The sequence below is a fragment of the Mytilus edulis genome, chromosome 10 (assembly GCF_963676685.1).
Source record: "Mytilus edulis chromosome 10, xbMytEdul2.2, whole genome shotgun sequence".
In the NCBI taxonomy this organism is placed as follows: domain Eukaryota; kingdom Metazoa; phylum Mollusca; class Bivalvia; order Mytilida; family Mytilidae; genus Mytilus; species Mytilus edulis.
Window position 1 is genome coordinate 59,462,373 of NC_092353.1, and position 20,288 is coordinate 59,482,660.

At 32.3% G+C, this 20,288-nt stretch overlaps 1 protein-coding gene across 2 annotated transcripts; it reads left to right on the forward strand.

The window, feature by feature from the left end:
- Positions 1 to 15,349: 15,349 nt before the first annotated feature.
- On the forward strand, positions 15,350 to 18,803 carry LOC139491584 (uncharacterized). 2 transcript variants are annotated; one of them, XM_071279342.1, is made up of 2 exons: positions 15,350 to 15,482; positions 16,624 to 18,803. In XM_071279342.1, exon 2 carries the CDS (start codon positions 16,642 to 16,644, stop codon positions 18,082 to 18,084), a length of 1,443 nt encoding a protein of 480 aa, XP_071135443.1. In that variant the 5' UTR covers positions 15,350 to 15,482; positions 16,624 to 16,641; the 3' UTR covers positions 18,085 to 18,803. The 2 variants fall into 2 exon arrangements, with proteins under 2 accessions (XP_071135443.1, XP_071135444.1); XM_071279343.1 differs by having other exon boundaries at positions 15,358 to 15,458.
- Positions 18,804 to 20,288: the final 1,485 nt, after the last annotated feature.

Here is a 20,288-nt window from a genome sequence, read left to right on the forward strand (position 1 = left end):
TGCAACTTTCTTGCAAACACTTCTTGCAAACAAATTTGTTTGCCGCAATATTGCCGCTATATTGTTGCAATATTGCAGCAAACTTTTCATTTCTGTAAGGGGAAAGTGTTCAGAATAAAAGAAAAATATATTTTTAGGTCAATATTATTTAACAAAGTAAAGAAAATTTAGACTTTGCAATATAATTTTACAAGTGTAAGAAAAGTTTTGACATTTGAATCACATATTTTTATAAATGAATGATATTTTTGTTATTTGTGATGCTTTTTGTGTGTAATCATTCTTTTTTGCAGTCTGATTAAAACCAGCCCCACCATTCACTTGCAGTAGGGTCTGGTTTTAATCAGACTGTTTTTAGGGCAGATTGTACTTCAAACAATTGAACCATAAGCTCCATTTGGGGAGAAGCAAGCATGTTCTCTTAAGGAATTATTGAAAGTGTTCAGAATAAAAGAAAAATATATTTTTAGGTCAATATAATTTAACAAAGTAAAGAAAATTTACACTTTGCAATATAATTTTACGAGTGTAAGAAAAGTTTTGACATTTGAATCACATATTTTAAAAATTTATAAATGAATGATATTATTGTTATTTGTGATGCTTTTTGTGTGTAATCTTTCTTTTTTGCAGTCTGATTAAAACCAGCCCCACCATTCACTTGCAGTAGGGACTAGTTTTAATCAGACTGTTTTTGTAGCAGATTGTACTTCAAACAACAGAACCATAAGCTCCGTTGGGGAGTAGCAAGTATGTTCTCTTAAGGAATTAATGAAAGTGTTCAGAATAAAACAAATATATATTTTTAGGTCAATATAATTTAACAAAGTAAAGAAAATTTAGACTTTGCAGTATAATTTTACAAGTGTAAGAACAGTTTTGACTTTTGAATCACATATTTTTATAAATGAATGATATTATTGTTATTTGTGATGCTTTTTGTGTGTAATCTTTCTTTTTTGCAGTCGGATTAAAACCAGCCCCACCATTCACTTGCAGTAGGGACTGGTTTTAATCAGACTGTTTTTGAACCTGATTGTACTTCAAACAACAGGACCATAAGCTCCATTTGGGAGTAGCAAGTATGTTCTCTTCAGGAATTAATGAAAGTGTTCAGAATAAAAGAAAAATATATTTTTAGGTCAATATAATTTAACAAAGTAAAGAAAATTTAGACTTTGCAGTATAATTTTACAAGTGTAAGAAAAGTTTTGACTTTTGAATCACATATTTTTATAAATGAATGATATGATTGTTATTTGTGATGCTTTTTGTGTGTAATCATTCTTTTTTGCAGTCTGATTAAAACCAGCCCCACCATTCACTTGCAGTAGGGACTGGTTTTAATCAGACTGGTTTTTTTTAGCAGATTGTACTTCAAACAACAGAACCATAAGCTCCATTGGGAAGTAGCAAGTATGTTCTCTTCAGGAATTAATGAAAGTGTTCAGAATAAAAGAAATATACATTTTAGGTCAATATAATTTAACAAAGTAAAGAAAATTTAGACTTTGCAGTATAATTTTACAAGTGTAAGAAAAGTTTTGACTTTTGAAATACATATTTTTATAAATGAATGATATTATTGTTATTTGTGATGCTTTTTGTGTGTAATCATTTTTTTTTGCAGTCTGATTAAAACCAGCCCCACCATTCACTTGCAGTAGGGACTAGTTTTAATCAGACTGTTTTTGTAGCAGATTGTACTTCAAACAACAGAACCATAAGCTCCGTTGGGGAGTAGCAAGTATGTTCTCTTAAGGAATTAATGAAAGTGTTCAGAATAAAACAAATATATATTTTTAGGTCAATATAATTTAACAAAGTAAAGAAAATTTAGACTTTGCAGTATAATTTTACAAGTGTAAGAACAGTTTTGACTTTTGAATCACATATTTTTATAAATGAATGATATTATTGTTATTTGTGATGCTTTTTGTGTGTAATCTTTCTTTTTTGCAGTCGGATTAAAACCAGCCCCACCATTCACTTGCAGTAGGGACTGGTTTTAATCAGACTGTTTTTGAACCTGATTGTACTTCAAACAACAGGACCATAAGCTCCATTTGGGAGTAGCAAGTATGTTCTCTTCAGGAATTAATGAAAGTGTTCAGAATAAAAGAAAAATATATTTTTAGGTCAATATAATTTAACAAAGTAAAGAAAATTTAGACTTTGCAGTATAATTTTACAAGTGTAAGAAAAGTTTTGACTTTTGAATCACATATTTTTATAAATGAATGATATGATTGTTATTTGTGATGCTTTTTGTGTGTAATCATTCTTTTTTGCAGTCTGATTAAAACCAGCCCCACCATTCACTTGCAGTAGGGACTGGTTTTAATCAGACTGGTTTTTTTTAGCAGATTGTACTTCAAACAACAGAACCATAAGCTCCATTGGGAAGTAGCAAGTATGTTCTCTTCAGGAATTAATGAAAGTGTTCAGAATAAAAGAAATATACATTTTAGGTCAATATAATTTAACAAAGTAAAGAAAATTTAGACTTTGCAGTATAATTTTACAAGACTAGTGTAAGAAAAGTTTTGACTTTTGAATCACATATTTTTATAAATGAATGATATTATTGTTATTTGTGATGCTTTTTGTGTGTAAACATTCTTTTTCGCAGTCTGATTAAAACCAGCCCCACAATTCACTTGCAGTAGGGACTGGTTTTAATCAGACTGTTTTTGTAGCAGATTGTACTTCAAACAACAGAACCATAAGCTCCATTGGGGAGTAGCAAGTATGTTCTCTTAAGGTATTAATGAAAGCTAGTGTTCAGAATGAAAGAAAAATATATTTTTAAGGTCAATATTATTTAACAAAGTAAAGAAAATTTAGACTTTGCAAAATAATTTTACAAGTGAAAGAAAGGTTTTGACTTTTGAATCACATATTTTTATAAATGAATGATATTATTGTTATTTGTGATGCTTTTTGTGTGTATTTAAATCATTCTTTTTTGCAGTCTGATTAAAACCAACCCCACCATTCGCTTGCAGTAGGGACTGGTTTTAATCAGACTGTTTTTGTAGCAGATTGTACTTCAAACAACAGAACCATAAGCTTCATTGGGGAGTAGCAAGTATGTTCTCTTAAGGAATTAATGAAAGTGTCCAGAATAAAAGAAAAATATATTTTTAGGTCAATATAATTTAACAAAGTGAAGAAAATTTAGACTTTGCAATATAATTTTACAAGTGTAAGAAAAGTTTTGACTTTTGAATCGCATATTTTTATAAATGAATGATATTATTGTTATTTGTGATGCTTTTTGTGTGTAATCATTCTTTTTTGCAGTCTGATTAAAACCAGCCCCACCATTCACTTGCAGTAGGGAATGGTTTTAATCAAACTGTTTTTGTAGCAGATTGTACTTCAAACAACAGAACCATAAGCTCCATTGGGGAGTAGCAAGTATATTCTCTTAAGGAATTAATGAAAGTGTTCAGAATAAAAGAAAAATATATTGTTAGGTCAATATAATTTAACAAAGGAGTAGGGGCAGTAAGGCCCTGATTTGGCCCAAAAATTAATTTAAAAGTTATCATACATATTTTTAAAGTATCTCAGGTAGAAGGTATTCAGAAAAACAAATTAATTTTGGACATTGAACAAGTTACCATGGCAACAAATCATGCCTTAATTTGCATATTTTGTATTTATATTTTATATTTGGTAAGATATTGTCAATAGTAATAATGAAGCTTCTGTTGTTTCTTGCAATTGGCTGCGCACGATGTTTCCACAACAGAAATAAAGATAGAAAACTGCATAAATTCTGAATTTTCATCGTTTTTATGAAAACAGTACATATTATGACGTAATTGTGACGTCAGCACATAAGAATCTTAATGTTTTTCATTTATATTTTTTTACCTTATGCATTACTAAAGATTATGTGCCATATGAAAAAGTCATCAAACATTTTATTTTCTTGGGCCAAAACCAGGCCTTAATGCCCCTACTCCTTGAAGAACATTTTGACTTTGCAATAATTTACAAATTTAAGAAAAGTTTGACTCTGCAATCACATTTTGAAGACTATTTTGAGGCCCTACCCTGTAAGTCATTGTCCAGTGACTTTGAATTAATTACCAATTCTATGCTATGTTTTCTGCTCAAGTTAACTTGATAGGATACATATATACTTCTTATAGAAAAAGTCTACCTCAATATTCAACAAATATGTTGTTAATCAGAAACTTCAGCATGATCATAACTTACCTTTTTGTTTACTATTAACGGATTAATTTCAGCTTAAAGCTTATCATCTTGTTATGGAATATCCGTTTCACAGATGATAAAGGATATGTTCCTTCTGTAGTAACTAAAATCCCTTTTCTTGAATGTGACCTACACAATTAGACGAATAGGTTTAAACTGACGGGTGTCACATGTGAAGCAGGATCAGCTTACCCTTCCGGAGTATGTACCTTAGATCAACCCAATTTTTGGTTGGGTTCATGTTGCTTATGTGGGTTTTTTTCTTAGCCATGTGTCGTTTGTCCCTCATTTTAAACACTTATTTAGAAATAGTGTATTAATTAAGCTGAGACTATTAAAGATCTTCATCATCAACAAATTACTTAATTGAAAAAAAAATCAGTTTTCAGAAACATGTAATGCCATATTTAGATGTCTGGTTAATGATGAGTTATAAGTCATTAAATAAATTTGAGATGTTATTTGGTGTTAATAGCCATAATTAATTATCTTATGTTAAGGGGAATATGTGCACTACATTATAAATTGGAAGAAAAATATTTGTATTCAAAAGTAAAATGTTTTAATGCAAATAAATATCAAATTATAAATTCAGAAATACATTTTACTAACTAGCCATTTCTATACTAATATTTAACCTACAATCTAATAGACCTAACATTTTTCTTTATCATTGGTCATTTCTGAGTTCTGATTTCTTTATTTCTGACTATTTTGCTTGTTTGAATGGTTTCCTTTATTTGATAGTCGAAATGTTTTCTTTAGTTTTATAAGAGTTTCTTAGTTATGTATTTCTGAAGTTTATTCATATGGTATTGTTTTTTAATCTATGGGTGTCTCATTTGATTTATTAATAATTTGATATGTTTCGTAATTATTTCTTAATTATATTACCATTGTAGTGCATATTATTCATTTACTAAAATTGTCAAGATTCTTGTCCAATTTTTACTTTTATTTGTAAAGTAGAGAATTTGGTGATGACAGCAGCTCTTTAGGGGTTTCTGCTTTAAATGTATTCTCAAATTTTAAATATTCAAGTCTTAAATTTAAAACAGATGAAAAACAACATTGTCAGAATATACTTATAAAGATGTATATTTGCGCTATTTCTCCTTTTCATGATCATTTAACAAATAGCTTGTAGCATATATTTTTACATATGAAAAGAATTAAAAAATGAGCAAGATCATAAAAACACTTTTTATGAAATTGAGCAGACATAATATTTATTAAATAGAAATGCACAATTTAATAGTTCCTTTTAGCTCACCTTGCCTTGAAGGGCCAGGTGAGTTTTTCTCATCACTTGGCGTCCGTCATCCGTCGGCCAACCAACCAAGACGGTCGCCATAGCTAAAAATAGAGCATAGGTGTAAAATGTAGATTTTGGCTTGTATCTGAAACCATAGCATTTAGAGCAAATCTGACATGTGGTAAAACTGTTTATCTGCTGTGGTATTTTCAGATGAACCGACAACACGTTGTTAGGTTGCTGTCCCTGAATTGGTAATATTATGGAAATATTGCAGCTTTTGGTTATTTTGAATTTTATTAACCGGATTTTTGTGACAAAAATGTCGGTTATTGATTTGGGGATGTACGGCGGGCGGGCGGTCGGGCGGGCGGCAATCAAATGTTGTCCGTGCATTAACTCATGAACCGTTCAACCAAAGCTTTTAAAATTTTAATATGTTATTACTGACAACTATTCGAAGGTCAAGTTCAATAATGGCGATTTTGACTTTTACCGTTCAGGAGTTATGGTTCTTGAAAGATTGAAAAATGGAGTTGTCCGTGCATTTACGCATGAACTGTTCTACCAAAGCTTCCCAAATTTTAATATGTTGTTACTTATAAAAGAATGGAGGTCAAGTTCAATAATGACGAATTTGACTTTTACCGTTCAGGAGTTATGGTTCTTGAAAGATTGAAAAATGGAGTTTCCAGTCGTGTCCGTGCATTTATGCATGAACTGTTCTACCAAAGCTTCCGAAATTTTAATATGCTGTTACTGATGACAAAATGGAGGTCAAGTTCAATAATGACGATTTTGACTTTTACCGTTCAGGAGTTATGGTTCTTGAAAGATTGAAAAATGGTGTTTCCCGTCGTGTCCGTGCATTTTCTCATGAACCATTCAACCAAAGCTTTTGAAATTTTAATATGTTGTTACGGATGACAAAATAGAGGTCAAGTTCAATAATGACGATTTTGACTTTTACCGTTCAGGAGTTATGGTTCTTGAAAGATCGTAAAATGGCGTTTCCATTCAGGTTGTTGCATTTACTCATGAACCATTCAATCTAAGCTTTTCAAATTTTAATATGTTGATACTGATGACAAAATGGAGGTCAAATTTGATATTGACGATTTTCACTTTCACCATTCATCAGTAATGGTTCTTGTGATATTGCCAGGACACAAATAAATGTTAATAAATCCGGTTTGCTGTCGTTGTGACAGCCTCTTGTTATAGATAGAGATAAGCTGTAAACATCAATAATGTTCAGCAAAGTAGTTTCTTCAAATAAGTCAGCATGACTAAAATGGTCAGTTGACCCCTCAAGGAGTTATTGCCAATTTATAGTAAATTATTTGTAAATTTTTGTAATCTTTTACAAAAATCCTCTCCTGAAACTACTATGACAAATTTAACCAAACTTGTCCACAATCATCATTGGGGTATTTAAAAAATGTGTCCGAATACCCCGCCCGCGAACCAAGATGGCTGCCATGGCTAAAAATAGAGCATAGGTGTAAAATGTAGATTTTGGCTTATATCTGAAACCAAAGCATTTAGAGCAAATCTGACATGTGGTAAAACTGTTTATCTGCTTTAATACTTTCAGATGAACCGGCAACCCGTTGATAGGTTGCTGCCCCTAAATTGGTATTTTTAAGGAAATTTGTCAGTTTTTTGTTATCTTTAATTTTATCATAGAAAGAGATAAACTGTAAACATCAATAATGTTCAGCAAAGTAAGATCTACAAATAAGTCAACATGACCAAAATGGTCAGTTGGCCCCTTAAAGAGTTATTGTCCTTTATAGTCAATTTTTAACAATTTTAAGGAAATTTTTGTAACCTTTTACAAAAATTCTCTCCTGAAACTACAGAGACAAATTTACCCAAACTGTCCACAATCATCATTAGGGTATTTAGTTTTAAAAATGTGTCCGAAGACCCCGCCCGTGAACCAAGATGGATGCCATGGCTAAAAAGAATACATAGGGTAAAATGCAGCGTTTGGCTCATATCTCTGAAACCGAATCATTTAGAGCAAATCTAGATAGAATTGTTCATTAGGTGAATATCTATCTGTCCTGAAATTTTCAGACCATTCAGGCAACCTGTTGTTGGGTTACTGCCCCTTAAAGAGTTATTGCCCTTTATAGTCAATTTATTACAATTTTCATAAATTCTGTAAATTTTTACAAAATATTTTCCCTTAACAACTGGGCCAAGTTGATTATAGATAGAGATAATTGTAAGAAGCAAGAATGTTCAGTAAAGTGATATATATACAAACACATCATCACCAAAACACAATTTTGTCAAAAAAAAACATGCGTGTCCTTTGTTTAATTTGCACATAGACCAAGGTGAGCGACACAGTTATTTTCTGCAACTGGAATTTTCAAGAGTGGTGTTTTAATGAATTATATCAATATATTAGGGCCTTCCTTTTCTCACATGAATGTAGTGATATGTGCCATAAAATGACAAAACTTATCCTTGCCTTAAATTAAATTACAACATTTTCAATCAAATATAATTTTTTATATGAATAACACACCTTATTGTATCAGTTTGATTTTCAAACTCTTAAATATCTATAAAAAGAAGATGTGGTATGATTGTCAAAAAGACAACTCTCCACAAGAGATTAAATGACAGAAATTAACAAATTTCCCAACACATTGTTTGTTATTTACGTGATGTTTATCCAAAACGTCGATCATTAAAGTTTATCCAAAAGTTAATCCAAAACGTGATGTTTATCCAAAACGTATTTAAAGTATAAACCAAAAAATAACAAAAAATAAACCGAGTTTCAAAAGTTAATAGTAGTTAACAAAATAATATTGTTGATTTAACCAGAACATTTAAAGTTATGATGCAACAGTTCTTGAATACTTTAATATGTTGTCAATTTTATGCAAAGCAATGTCATCATGACACATTCAAATAATAAGTGCAAGTTGCAGATTATTCTTACAGGGACACAATTTATTATTGTATTTTGTATTATTTGTGTACCAGATTGTTGAACTAGCTGACTTTGAAGCTTTATAAGGCAAGGATTAAATGCTCATTTTAGTGCCATTTGAGACTGTTGGTTATATTTGGTTTGAAGGGAAGCTTTGAACATGGTCAATAAATAAATTAAGCAGATAAAATTGAGAATGGAAATGGGGAATGTGTCAAAGAGACAACAACACGACCATAGAAAAAACAACAGCAGCTATAAGGTCACCAACAGGTCTTCAAATGAATGTAGCAAAAAATACAATAACATAAAGAAAGCTGGGAGTTAAAAATGAAATGTCCATTCCTCGATAGAGTTTCATGTCTAACGTTTATGTGCAGAAATTTGGAATATATTGAAAAAAATAATCTGAAGAAAAGAAACTTTACAACGGAATATAAATTGCCAAATACAAATAAGGTTAGGTAAGTCAGCAATAGTATAAAAACACTACACAAATGCATTGTTTAGAGGCCGATCTATGCAAATATCCTTGTATGCAAATTTTCTTGTCAAAGAATTCAGATGACAGTTATTTCCCTTATTTCTAGCAGTATATTATATATTTATAGTGACATAAGCCTCGTTGCTCAGATATTTGATTTCATTAATTAATCGCCAATTGAAGACGTATACTAATTATATACAAATGTGTGCATCACACAATCACACTTATAAAAATGGAGAAAATGCATTGCTGAAAATATTTATTTCAAGGGAGACAATTTTTTGGGATTTATATTTTCAGGATTGATTTATACAATATTATGCCATCATCAAATGAGATCTGCTAATATAGGGCCGAAATAATCTTGCTGTCTGGTTTATCTTTTTTGTTATCCAAGAACCACAGAATGGCTAAGTTTTACCATTTGAAACATTTTGTATTCTTAATAAAACAAAATATTTGCCACCTGCCTTGCATTGTAATTGTTCAATGTTGGACACCAAATGGTATAAAAAAAAATCAAGAACATGTCTGCAATAAGCAGCAAAACATACTTAAAACTGTCAATGATTAACCTGATTATGAAGAATAATTATTGCAAAAAAAAAACTGATTCTCCTTTTCATATTTAAGAACCTTGTGATAGAATTTATCATTCCATTTAAATGTATTGTTCATTTCAGGATTTTTTTGGGGGAAAGGTGAAAGTGAAGGATGGACATCATCACACAGACCACAATTTTAAAAGAGAGACTCCGTCACAAAATACAACTCTGGAATTTAATTAGATGTGATAGAATATAGACTACAAACACTTATGGACTCGGGAACAAGCTGTGCAAAGGAAGACCCATATAAAGATCTGAAAGCAACAGATTCAGGAATATGTTGTGCAAAACAAAAAACTTCAAAAACAAAACAAAAATAGACTAAAGAATATGGTTTGATCAACAAACTTTAATTGAACAACAAAACAATAGAATATAATCAGTGATGAAATAAAAAGTAGCATGGACATTTTTGTCGATCCTGCGATTTTTGTTGCAAAAAGCTCGACATAGGGCGGCGTAAGCTAAGTTCTTAAGAGCTTTATATTTAAGAAGGTGGAAGACCTGGATGCTTCATACTTTGTTGATGGATGCCTCCTGTTACGAAGTTCCCGTCAGTCACATGTCCAATGTCCTTGACCTGATTTTTCATGGTTCAGAGACTACTTGAAAAAAAATTTAAGATTAAGATTTGTTGTTAAATTCTCTCTTATTATAACTAATAGGTTAACTATATTTAGTATATGCGTACCTTGTAAGGTCTTCCTGTCCATCAGTTTTCACTTGACCTCGATCTCATTTCATGGATCAGTGAACAAGGTTAAGTTTTGGTGGTCAAGTCCATATCTCAGATACTATAAGCAATAGGAGTAGTATATTCGGTGTATGGAAAGATTGTAAGGTGTACATGTCCAACTGGTAGGTGTCATCTGACCTTGAACTCATTCTCATGGTTCAGTGGTTATAGATAATTTTTGTGGTTTCAGCTTTCTTCTAATACTATGTCTACTATATTTGGTGTATGGAAATGTTTTATGATGTATATGTCAGTTGCGAAGGTTTTATTTGAACTTGACCTCATTTCCACGGTTCAGTGTTATTTTTTTTGTGTTTTGGTCGATTTTTCTTATACTATAAACAATAGGTCATCTATATTTGTTGTATGAAAGAATTGTTAGCTGTACATGTCTGCCTGGCATTGTTCATCTGACCTTGACCTCATTTTCATGGTTCATTTGTCTGTTTAGTTTTTTGGTTAATGTTAAGTTTATGTGACGGTTGTAATAGAGCTTTATATTTATGACTGACATAATATCCATGATAAGTAAAGAAGGCGAGACATTTCAGTGTGTGCACTCTTGTTATTCGTTTGTTATAAAATTGATATTTGAGTGCTTTACATTACAACGCTTGCAGTTTTATTTGAACCCTGCCATTCATAGTCGTGTGTATAGGCTCATTTTAGTTTAGCCTACGGATTTGTCGTAAGAAGCTCGACATAGGGATAGTGATTCGGCGGCAGCGGCGGCGTTAGCTAACTCTATATTTTAGAAGGTGGAAGATCTGGATGCTTCATACTGTGTATATAGATGCCTTATAATACGAAGATTATGTCTGTCACATGTCCTTGACCTCATTTTCATGGTTCAGTGACGACTTGGAAAGAGTTTTTGTAATACTACTTTCTCACTTGTTATGAGTAATAGGATAACTATATTTAGTATGTGCGTACCTTGCAAGATCCTCAAACCCGTCGGACAGTTTTCATTTGACCTCGAACTTATTTTATGGATTAGTGAAGAAGTTTAGGTTTTGGTGGTCGAGTTCATATCTCAGATGCTATAAGTAATAGGTCTAGTATATTTGGTATATTGAAGGATTGTAAGTATGCATGTTCAACTGGCAGTTGTCATCTGACCTTGACCTCATATTCATGGTTTTTGTGTTTGTTTTTCTCAAACTATAAGCGATAGGTCAACTTTCTTGTATCATGTTAAGTTTATGTGATAGTTGTAGTAAAGCTTTCAATTGTATTGAAGACTACCAACATAATATCAATAGTTAGTAAAGAAAGCGAGACATTTCAGCGAGTGCACTCTTGTTTTTAATTAGTAATGTGTTTAAGACGGGTGGTTGATAATTTTAACAGTATACATTGTAAGTCCATGATATTTGGTAAACATTTACAACATTCAATAAAATTGAGAAAGGAAATGGGGAATGTGTCAGAGCGACAACAATCCGACCATAGAGCAGACAACAGCCGAAGGCCATCAATGGGTCTAGATCTTCAATATAGCGAGAAACTAGGATTGCTAGGACTGTAATTACTTCTACTGATGTAGTTATCGATAACAAGACGGAAATTGGCATGGGAAGGAAAATTGTACGCAGTGTGTTCACTGTAAAGACGTTTGTATAAATAAAAAGAAGATGTGGTACGAATACCAATGTGAGAACTCTCCATAAGAGACCAAAATAACATATAAATTAACAATTTCAGTTCACCATTCAATTTCGGTAGCTCATTTTAAGTATTGTTTGCAAAGAATAATATAAAATTCTTAACTTAAGTACATTATAAAAAATAAAAATGGTGTCATATCAAGTAATGCCTTGCACTTATAAATAGTCTATCCAGTATAACCATCAATTTCTAATGGCAGTCCCTGCTGGTCACCGACTCTTACTTGCTAGTGGCATGAACTATCCCTTGCAATACATGTGTTTTGGCGCAAATGAATTCAAAGGAATTCTGAAAATTTGCGAGACATTGAAACATAATATTTGGTGCAAATGATCAACCTGAAAATTGCAATTTCTCAAAAGGAAGGCTGCCCTTTGATCCATATTTGATTGATAAAGCATGCCCACTGTATCACACGAAAGACTACTCATGATCATGCATTTCTTCACAAAAAGAAATTTATGGAAGATAGAATTTAAAAAACAAAGGTATTTTTAATGTGTTTATTCATCTTGTGTATAAAAGTATCACCTCAGCCACATTTTTGTCATTTTAGTCTAGGATTTTATTTTGCTTTTTACACTAAAAAAATGTATAAATGTTTAAGGGACGACATCAAAAGTTCAATGTAGGATAAAAAAAAAAACTTAATTCACATAGTTTTTCTCTGACCCCCACCCCACCCCCTCTTTGATTGATTGACCAATATAGATACATCTAAAATCGATGTCAAATAAAGAAAACTTGCAGCAATTTTTACCCCCACCTCCACCCCCAAACTATTTGAATTAAGTTTTTTATCATTGATCTTTTGATGTCGCCCCTTAAAGTAATAGAGTGAATATAAAAGAAATAAAAAGTAAGATAAGATCTACCAAAAAAGTTAACACCTGGATTTGTCAATGAACTCCTTTTGGCGGTTTTTGTTCTTAAGATGTAGAGTTAGCCCTGCCTGTTTGACTATAATCATTGTCATTTGACACCTTAGAGGTTATTGACCCTTATGGGGTTATTGGTCTCACGGTTAAGTTTCACTTAAAGTTTTTTTTTTATGCCCCACCTACGATAGTAGAGGGGCATTATGTTTTCTGGTCTGTGCGTCCGTTCGTCCGTCCGTCCGTCTGTCCCGCTCCAGGTTAAAGTTTTTGGTCAAGGTAGTTTTTGATGAAGTTGAAGTCCAATCGACTTCAAACTTTGTACACATGTTCCCTACGATATGATCTTTTTAATTTTAATGCCAAATTAGAGTTTTTACACCAATTTCACGGTCCACTGAACATCGAAAATGATAGTGCGAGTGGGGCATTCGTGTACTGAGGACACATTCTTGTTTTAATTTTTTTTATTATATTACTGTGGATTCATTAATATTCGTCGGATACCAATTTTCGTGATTTCCGTGGATACAGGTGAACCACGAATTAAAATGTTCAACGAATTACACTTTTTCTATATAGGCTTTGTGAGGAGAGATTGGCAAAATCACGAAATTAAATACCCGCGAAGATGCAGGACTTGTTCAATCCACGAAAATAAGTGAATCCGCAGTATCAGGAAAATCAAAACAATAGGATTTATAAACTGTATTTTGATATAAATCAACATGACCAAAATGTTTAAAATCTTTTGAATTTGTAGGACGATTTTTCCCATTTTTCCTTTTTGTATTTTTGACAGTGAGGAAACAACAACAATTATCAACTTGATAAGATCATAACCGATTGCAATACAAGATTTTAAGTTAATATTAAAGTGCCATATTTTGACCACAGAGAAACGGTTAACAGATTACAATTCTGTTCAAAAAACATATAAAATTTTGGTTCGTATTTCTTGATTTGTATTACATTAGTAACGTTTTTAACTTGGCAGCAACATTTCTGTGTTCCATCAAATTTGCAGTCTACTTTCCATATATCCGTATCCTGAAAATGGGCTTTAAAATAAAGGGAGCTGATGGTCTCAATACTGAAGAGTGGTCTATGTAGTCAAGAATCTGAAAAGGAAGTCAAACAACTATGTCACTAGCCAGTAAACACTGAGGTTTTCGGAACTCGAGTCCCGCACATTGTTGACCTATGCAATCTTAATTGACTAGGATTGTCAGTTTACTACCGGATGTCCGCGGTGTTTCTCTCCAGACACTGGGGCTTCCGCCACCAATGACAACTGACTGCCACAAAATTCTATTACCAGCTTGATAGACTACTAATTCCCCTGAATAAAATAGATCCTCTATTGGAAACTCCACATGATCTGTGCTGAGCAAAAAGCACAAAAATCATAAACATCAAGGGAATAGCAAAGGTATCTACAAAAATTTTAATACAAATAATTATATCAAAGTATAGTACTGTCTACAATGTTATATGCTAGCAGTGTATGGTCGTGTATGGAAAATCAACGACAACATGCAAAAGCCATATAAATAAATTAAATGCTATTCAAAGAAAAGGACTATAGCCTTATGTCTCAACCAACCAACAACAGCTAGTATAGAAGCCTTAGAAGTAGTAGCAGGAATACTACCACTGGACCTCAAAAGAGAAGAAGCCGGTATAGACAAATTGCAAAAAATAAAATCATATAAAATCACTATCCCTATTAAACAAATGTTTGAAGATTGGAAAAATATAAATGAACCTGAAAAAATAGTCTCACCAATTGGAAGAATGGTATTACAGTCTGAAGACATGAAGAGGGTCAACGGAGATTGATTCTGATTGTATAGAGTCTCAATTTGAATTCCGAGGGTTAGCAGCCTCAAAATCACCACCAGAGTATTGGAAACATCTCGGAAGTTCTGTCTAGATCAGAGGAACAAGCATTTCTGAATCAGGGAAAGACTATTATTTTGGAAAAAATACATCAACTAAAAAAGAATACTTTCACTGATGGCTCCTGCTAAGGAATCACGGGTCCATGCCACAGGCACTTGTCTCAGAAAAAAAATTCCTATATACCTTATTATATATAACATAAGGTATATAGGAAAAAAAATTCTGAGACAAGTGCCTGTGGTCCATGCGGGGCTGGGGCAGCTATTATTATATCAAACAGCACAGATCATGTGGAGTTAACACAGCCAGTTTCCAATAGAGGATCCGCTATTTTATTAGGGGAATTCGATTTTCTTATAATTCCAAACAACAGAAAAAAACACTGAATCCATCAAAATTTTCTCAGACAGCCAATCAGCAATTGGAATTTAAACTTTAAATTGGAAATCAGATAATTACGGCAAACTGTTCATGATTTTAAAATCGGTATATTGGCACTAAAATCTGAAGGAGGATATTACTGATATAAAATTAAAAACACGGAAAAATAGTCCGTCAAACACCTAGATATTATTGACAGAAAAACTGGATTCATATAATTTATTCACTGATTTCCCTTCGTATACTTATTAGCATGGAAACCAGACATATGAACTGAGAAAATCCTCAAAACAATAGAAATTGAGGGATTTCTTGTATAATGAAGAGTAAACTGTCAGACAGACGAATGTAAAAACAGTTTTATTGTGTACCGTATGTGTTGTATTATGATGATATATCGTGTCACTTTATATTTATCTGAGAATAGGCTAGGCTCACAGGCACTTGTTTCTATCCATACGAAGGTCGACTATCCATGATCAAAGACAGAATGACTAGCTAGTATAAAACAATTCAAACATGAAATCAACTGTCAAATATGTATAAAATACAAGAAACACTTATATATATAAATGAAGATAATTAACAAATTACAACCACTGAACAATCATGATTTTGCAAATGTAACCATGATACCTAAACCAGGAATATAAATATTCTAAAAAGTATACATTTTTTAACATGTTTATAAATTGTAGGCATGATAGGCTAATAATTATATATACATGTATATGCAGATTTTGATAACCAAATAAAATAATTTTCAGGCGCGTATCCAGTGGTGGGGTTCCAGGGGTTGGAACCCCCCTTTTTCTTTGACGATCAATGCATTTGAATGGGGAAATGTAGTTGGAACCCCCCTTTGTCCTGGGTTAGGACCCCCCTTTTAAAATGGCTGAATCCGCCCCTGATTTTATTGATTTAAATTAGATAGCATTGTATACCATGACTGATGACCTACATCATGTACATGTATTTACATGATTTATATATTTTTTTTAAAAGACATGATTTGGGTATTGGGTATGAGTTTTTCCTTTGCCAACATGTTTGAGGAACATCTGCACAAATTAAATCATAAATCTACTACATGTATATACTGACATGACTGATGGACCTTTTTGTTTTTGTTTTTCTGAACAATTTTTATTTTCTGTAAGCCTTGTATATCATCATGATCAGGTAGATGTTGTATACATTATCATGATTACATGTATATATATATAAGTAAGGTTGTTTTTCTCTGCACTTTCATGAATACAGGGGCGGATCCAGCCATTTAAAAAACATGAAAAAGGGGGGTTCCCAACCCAGGACAAAGGGGGGGTTTACTAGATATTTTAATTTGTAGAACATTCAGTTTTCCCACCAACATGACCAATGGCAGCAAAGGGATAATTCAAAATCAAATAACTTCTAAAAATTAATTTACCGGTACCATTGTCATGATTGTTTAACATATGATTTAAATGAACTGTCCTTTTCTTATATCCTTTTTCTTTTCTTTTTTCAGATCAAAAGTTTTAAGAAAATGGTGAAATATTCTGATCAAAACCGCCATGGGAATATAATTTCCAAAATCAACAGAGCCCGACATGAAGGACTTTATTGTGACATCACCTTGACCTCTGGAAACACATCTTTAAGGGCTCACAAACTTATCTTGACCTCGGTGTCAGACTATTTCACAAGCTTGTTCAAATATTCTGATGATGTTTGTCAGACGTGCAAATTAGATCCTAATGTTGTCACAGAAGAATGTCTAGAAGCCATTGTGGAATACGCTTACACTGGAGATGTAGAAATCACCGATGATAATGTTCAGGATTTGCTAGTTGCGTCTAATTTTCTTCAGATTCTTTTTATCAGTATTAAATGTGAAGAGTATATTTCAGAACACTTAACATCTGAAAATGTTGTCTGCCTATTGTCTTTTTCAATACAACATAATTTGCCGAAGTTGTTTTCAAGTGTGTGCCACTATGTTTCAGAGAATTTTCTTAGTTTCACTTTACGAGACAATGTTTTGCTGAGCATCCCTTATGATGACTTGTTATACTTATTGAAATGTGTGGATTTGACTGTTTTGGAGTGTGGCATACCAGCTGAAAAACCAGAGGTTCATATTCTGAATTTGATAAGACTGTACTCTGAATTTTGCGAATTACAACCAGATGAGGTAAAACCTTTACTTCAGGTGGTGAATTTTTCAGAGATCACTCAGTTCGATGCATTTGACATGTTTGAATTATGGAAGAAAAAGCTCAATGGGATTGATGTGCAAACTTTAGTTGAACAGTTTCTTGTAAAAAATTATTTGAGCGGAGAGTTCAAACAAGAAGGTGAACCACAACTTTTCAATCAAATTTGTAGGAAATTTTCCTCCATGTGTAAAAGGGTATTTTCCAACAATAGTCTGCGAAAAGGGTACAGTTATTTTGATAATTTATCTGTAAATGATAGAATCAGAAAGATTCGTATTTGGTTTGGTTACACACCATCACAGCTAGCAGGAATATCAGTTTCTTACATGATCGGAGAAGAGAAGACCTATGGAAGTCGTAAAAATGTCCCAGTGGTGACCTCAGACCAAGATTTCTTCCTAAGAGAAAATGAGGTGATTGTGGAGGTCCATTTTTGTAAGACAGCTGTACGAGTCAGGAGTTTGAAGTTCATATCCAACTTTGGAACACAGTATGGACCTTACGGTGAGGAGAGAGGGAGCATACGAAAAGTGAAAGCGCCATCACCAAATGCTTATCTCCACGGAATTAGGATGGAAAATAAATCAAAGGTCTTTGAAAATTCTGCTTTGGTTAGTTTGAACGCCCTATACTTTGACTGGATTGTGTTTGTTGAACCAAGTAAAATTCGAGACAACATTGAAGATGAAGACATTCAGCTTCAAACAACAAACTGTTGTTCTACAAACTATGAACGTGCGGCAGACATATATGATAGTGATCCACGTTAAAACGTCAATATTGATAGAAAAGTGCTGGATAGGTGCAATTACCGGTATATTGTTAAATGCTACATGTACAACGATGAAGGAGGATAACCTGCTTTTTTCAAAACAAGTATTCTGTTATAATTTGCATTGTCTTTATACATTGTATTATAATCAATGATCATGTTTATCATTTTTATTGTGATGATGAAAATGTTGTTTTTATTTTTGTCAATATTAAAGCTTAGCTTTAACATTATGGCTACTTGAATTGGGGAGTTAATACTCATTTTGCACAAAGTACAAAATGTATGAAATATTGGATTAATTTTAAATCAAACTTTAAGTTCTTTAATTTTGTATAGTCATATTTATGAAAATGGACATGCAATATCTGATACTCTATTCCTGTTCTATTTATATCATGGTTATGAGCCATAATGAAACTGGACACAAAAATAACCCTCAAAAGAATATGATGAAATTATATATTTCTTTAACTTGTTGTTGGTTAAAGTTTCTAAAACTCTCTTGAATAATTTTATATATTGTCATATGTCCAACAACAACAAAAAAAAACATTTGTTTTTTTATTGTCAGTATTGTGTTTTTTGTATTAATTATTTTATGTAACATATACAAAATGATATAATATGTTCATTGATTTTTCATGCATACTATAATTATGTATTTACAATTTAGTGCAATCTAAATCTAGTCAAATTAAAGTGAATCTCTTTTTTTTTCTCATCACTTGGCGTCCGTCGTCGTCGTCTGTCGTCGTCGTCGTCCTGCGTTAACTTTTACAAAAATCTTCTCCTCTGAAACTACTGGGCCAAATTTAACCAAACTTGGCCACAATCATCATTGGGGTATCTAGATTAAAAAATGTGTCCGGTGACCCGGCTAACCAACCAAGATGGCCGCCATGGCTAAAAATAGAACATAGGGGTAAAATGCAGTTTTTGGCTTATAACTCAAAAACCAAAGCATTTAGAGCAAATCTGACATGGGGTAATATTGTTCATCAGGTCAAGATCTATCTGCCCTGAAATTTTCAGATGAATCGGACATTTCGTTGTTGGGTTGCTGCCCCTGAAATGGTAATTTTAAGGAAATTTTGTTGTTTTTGGTGATTATCTTGAATATTATTATAGATAGAGATAAACTGTAAACAGCAATAATGTTCAGCAAAGTAAGATCTACAAATAAGTCAACATGACCAAAATGGTCAGTTGACCACTTTAGGAGTTATTGCCCTTTATAGTCAATTTTTAACCATTTTTCGTAAATCTTAGTAATCTTTTAGAAAAACTACTTGGCCAAATTTAACCAAACTTAGCCATAATCATCATTGGGTATATAGTTAAAAAAACCAAGATGGCCGCCATGGCTAAAAATAGAACATGGGGGTAAAATGCAGTTTTTGGCTTATAACTCAAAAACCAAAGCATTAAGAGCAAATCTGACAGAAGGTAAAATTGTTGATCAGGTCACGATCTATCTGCCCTGGAATTTTCAGATGAATCGGATAATCGGTTGTTAGGTTGCTGCCCCTGAATTGGTAATTTTGAGGAAATTTTGCTGTTTTTTTGTTATTATCTTGAATATTATTATAGATAGAGATAAACTATAAACAGCAATAATGTACAGCACAGTAAGAACTAAAAATAAGTCAGTATCACCAAAATAGTCAATTGACCCCCTAAGGAGTTATTGCCCTTCATAGTCAATTTTTAACAATTTTCTTAAAATTTGAAGATTTTCAATAACATTTTCCACAGAAAGTACTGTTATAGATAGAGGTAATTGTAAGCAGCAAGAATGTTTAGTAAAGTAAGATCTACAAACACATCACCATCACCAAAACACAATTTTATCATGAATCCATCTGTGTCCATTGTTTAATATTCACATAGACCAAGGTGAGCGACACAGGCTCTTTAGAGCCTCTATTTTTGCTCTTTTTTCTGATATTTTATTTATCATGTTTATTATATTATTTGTTTTCATGTATGTGTAGTCATGGTAGTAAAGTAACTCAGTTTAATGATATGCTATTTGTTTTTTTCAAACTTTTACTTCAACAGTTTTAAGATTTGCAGAAATATCAAATTATCAGGTTATCTTATACATTTGTAATTATATACAGCTTAACATCTTTAGTATTGGTAATACTTAAACAAGTGTTATTTCTTTTACTGGTACATGTACTGGTGAATTATTTT